General features: G+C 43.2%; 1 protein-coding gene across 1 annotated transcript in view; it reads left to right on the top strand.

Annotated features, from left to right (window-relative positions):
* LIPG (lipase G, endothelial type) overlaps positions 1 to 3,622 on the top strand; it is a 22,138-nt gene that overhangs the window by 659 nt on the left and 17,857 nt on the right. The window contains exon 2 of the mRNA XM_006919907.3: positions 2,308 to 2,489. Within this exon, the coding sequence (XP_006919969.1) occupies positions 2,308 to 2,489 (182 nt within the window). The remainder of the gene's footprint in view (positions 1 to 2,307; positions 2,490 to 3,622) is intronic.

The raw sequence follows: 3,622 nt of genomic DNA, 5'->3' as shown, positions 1-3,622 counted from the left end.
CATGCCGTTTCTTCCTACCTCTCTCCTCACCTTCCTCCTCCTAGCGCTAGCTTTTCTTTTTTTTCTTAGTTCTGCATCGCAGCCTCTTCCACTGGAAGAAGCCTGCTCAGGGATGAGGGTAGGGTCATCTAGGAGTGCCAGGGGAACGCCTTGACTACACTCGGTTATTTCATCTATTATTCTTTTGGGTTTGTGCCAAATGATGTGGGCCCATATCAGTTTATCTATGAGTGGGAGGGTTAATTTGAATGAATGAATGGGAAAGCCTCGCTTTACTTAGCATGTCCCCAACTTTAGTGCTAAGTAGAAATGTGACCTGTGGCAGCTAGAATCTCTAGTTCCTCTCCTGTCCAATGAGAACTTCTCTTTCAACTTCTATGTTCTGTGATTCTGAGTATTCGTGGGCCATCTCATTCATTCAAAAAAGTATTTATTGCATGCCTGCTTAAATACTTCTACGTGAAAACCCCTGTCCTCATGGAGCTTACATTTCAGTGGTGGGAAGACAGACAGGAATCTAGTTAAAATGTATAAATAGTGCTTACTATTATAGAGGGAAAAAGCAGAGGAGAAAGGTATGGGATTCAGGTGGGAGAAGATGGTACCGTTTTAATCTGTGGTCAGGCTTCCCTCTTTGAGAAGTTGACCACCGAGAGCAAGGAACCAAAGGAGGTGAGAGAATGAGCCATGAGAACAATCTGGGTGAAGAATAATTATGAAGTTCCAGAGGTTGAAGTGACCAGGATGAGAGTCGTAGAAATGAAGTTAGAGAACTCTGGAGTCAGAGAAGCCAGCTGCTAAGTCAAGTCTTTTTTATGTCAATATGTGGGTTTATCCACCAATCCGTCCCAGGAAGCCAGCAAACTCCTTTTCCTTTTCTCCTAGAATTCCCCATCTGGTCTCTATGTGAGTGGCTATCTGGGTGGAAATTAGGGAGGTGTCAAACTCGTTATGTCCATGGTTCAAATTTCTGCTGGTTGGGGCTTTCGTTCATTACTTTAATGACAAAGTTCTGCTCCTGTGTATTTAGTTGCATTTTCTGGAACCCTATTCTTTTTACATCTGGTTCATTCTTATCCTCCACCTCCCCCCTCCTCCTGCTTCACCAACCCCCTCTCTGCCTTTCTGGTTTCTCTTTCCATGATTTCATTTGCTTCTAAACTCTGGGATAAAATGAAGCTCCTGATAGTCATTTGTTATCTTTTCTCCTGACTTCTGGGTGATGGGAGAGTTTGATTTTTTAATTGCCTAGCTTGTTTTCAAGGAATGGTTTCCTGGATGGCTGAAAAAATGCTGGACAGGTTCATTTATGACCACTGAAATAGTGTGGTGATGACAGCACCTAGTGTTTGAAGGCCATAGGGTCCATCAGTGACTTTGGCTGTGTTTTGGGAGCTGGATCATCTCTCAGATGGCACTGTGTGTGAGCAGTGGAGCTGGAGAAAGTGGTCTTGCTGCTCTTGTGAGTTTGTCTGTGGCTTTAGTCATTTACTTAACAAACTAGAATAAAGTCTGGCACATGCCTGGCGCCGCAAGAGCACTGAGGATGCATGAGGTTTTTGGAGTAAGCACTGGAATTGAGATGGGAACACTAGGGAAAGCCCATTAGATGATAGTCAACAGCTTCTGACCTCCAATTCCAAAACCCCAAATCTCTCGAAAATGGAAAATTTGTTTTGTAATCTGTTTAGCAGCAAGACCTGCCTTGACCTGGCCTTACCAGACCTGAACTCTTTTGGCAGCAAATCTGACCTGAACCAATAGGAGGCTACTTGCAATTTTCTTTTTGCCCTTGAGTGTGATTAATCATGTATTTCTCTGGAAAAATATTAGTGTGTTTGGTGGAGAATACCCCCAGACCCTGCTAGGGGTGTTATACAATACACAGTGTATGTAGCATAATGCCTTTTTAAAATTTGAAAATTTCTGAATTCTGCAACTTAACTGCTAACTCTAAGCATTTTAGGAAAAGAACTGAGGGCCCATATGCTAAAAGTTGTAACTCGAGGGAAGGAAGGAGAACTCGTTTTGATAGGGAAGAAGAGAGAAAAGCAAGAGAGACATGTTTATTTCAGAGTCACAGTAATTAATACTAGTGACTAATAATACTCTTAAATATAAATGAGATATCTCTTTTATAATATCTTTGCAACTCTTCTTGGAGGTGAGGAGCAAACATGCAGTAGATGTAAAAATGAAAACCCAGAGGGGTTAAGTAATTAACTCAAGGTTGCACTAGAACTAGACCCCAAATGTCTCACTACTAGTGCTCGCTAGATGCATCCACTCTCTGTTCTTTCTCCCCAGATGAGCTCCACAAAGTCAGGAGTGTACAGGCTGCTGCCAAACCCAAAGTGAAGTTTAACCTCCACACCTCCGAGGATCCAGAGCATGAAGGATGCTACCTCTCCCTTGGCCACAACCAGTCCCTAGAAGACTGTGGCTTCAACATGACAGCCAAAACCTTTTTCATCATTCATGGATGGACGGTGAGCCCAGGGGAGGGAGCTCTGCAGCTTTACACAAATTTGGTTTCCTTCGTTTTGGTCAATTAAAAAGAATACTGGTGCTTTCAGATTCTACTCTGTCTCCCCGTTCTTTTCTTGTGGGCTGCTTGTATTTCAGATAGCTGTGAGGAATGTAATGGGCACTTCGCTGAGGGGGCAATCTGGACTCCAGCAGGGTGGTATTTAATGCTGGTATATAGCAGGCTTTCAAACAGTGGCTTTCCTAAGGGCAGCAGCCCAGCTCCACTGGCTCTTAAGGACCCCTCTAATTACACTTAATTAACATTGGTCAACCACTGCCTCATGGGGGCCATCCCTCCCTAAGAGCTGAGCTGAACTGAAACAACTTGACTGGCTCAGAGAATCTATGAAGAGCCAGCTGGCCTGGCTTGCTGGCCACTGTTGGCGTGGTGCCCTCCTGTTTGCATAGAGATGGCTCCGTTTAAAGGCATTGGGGCTTTTTATGTGCCCTAGCTGAGCAATTCACATTCAAAAGCCCATGACAGACTTCAACAAAAAAAGGGCTTTAACACTCAGCTTCAGAAGCTTTTGACCAGCAAGGGATTTATTCATTCATATAATGACAGTCTGTAGGAAAATGGCACTATTAAGTGAGCAGGTTTCTGCCTGAGCTAATTGGGAGGGGACATTCCTTCTCTTAATGATGAGAAATTCATATCCGTTACATGCTTACTGGGTCTTTAGGTCTATCACCAACTGTTGAGGTCAGGCCTAGTGGGTGAAGGGTTAGGTGCCTACCTACCTAATGTGATTGAAGAGATCATTAAAAGCCTGTTGATTTATCTTCATCCCACAGCCCACAGTTAGAATCATGCATTTGAACATTTTTAAAGGCCTCCTGTCAAAATACAAATACAAACTGCCTGCAACTTACAAATGGGTTGTATTCCAGAAAGTTCTTTTGTAATCTGTTTGGAACTTGGAACAGCAGTTTCCCATAGAAGCAAGATTGTAAATGGTGTTTGGGTTCCCAGGCCAGGCACAGAAAATCTATTTATCTGATAATGTACTTGTGGATAGGTTTACAACTGGACCTCACCACCATTTATACTTTGTTTCTATGGGAAAATGTGTTCTGAGTTCTAATTTTGCAT

The sequence above is a fragment of the Pteropus alecto genome, unplaced genomic scaffold (assembly GCF_000325575.1).
Source record: "Pteropus alecto unplaced genomic scaffold, ASM32557v1 scaffold146, whole genome shotgun sequence".
NCBI lineage: Eukaryota > Metazoa > Chordata > Mammalia > Chiroptera > Pteropodidae > Pteropus > Pteropus alecto.
Note: the sequence above shows the minus strand (reverse complement) of the source record. Positions and strands in the feature narration are given on the sequence as shown.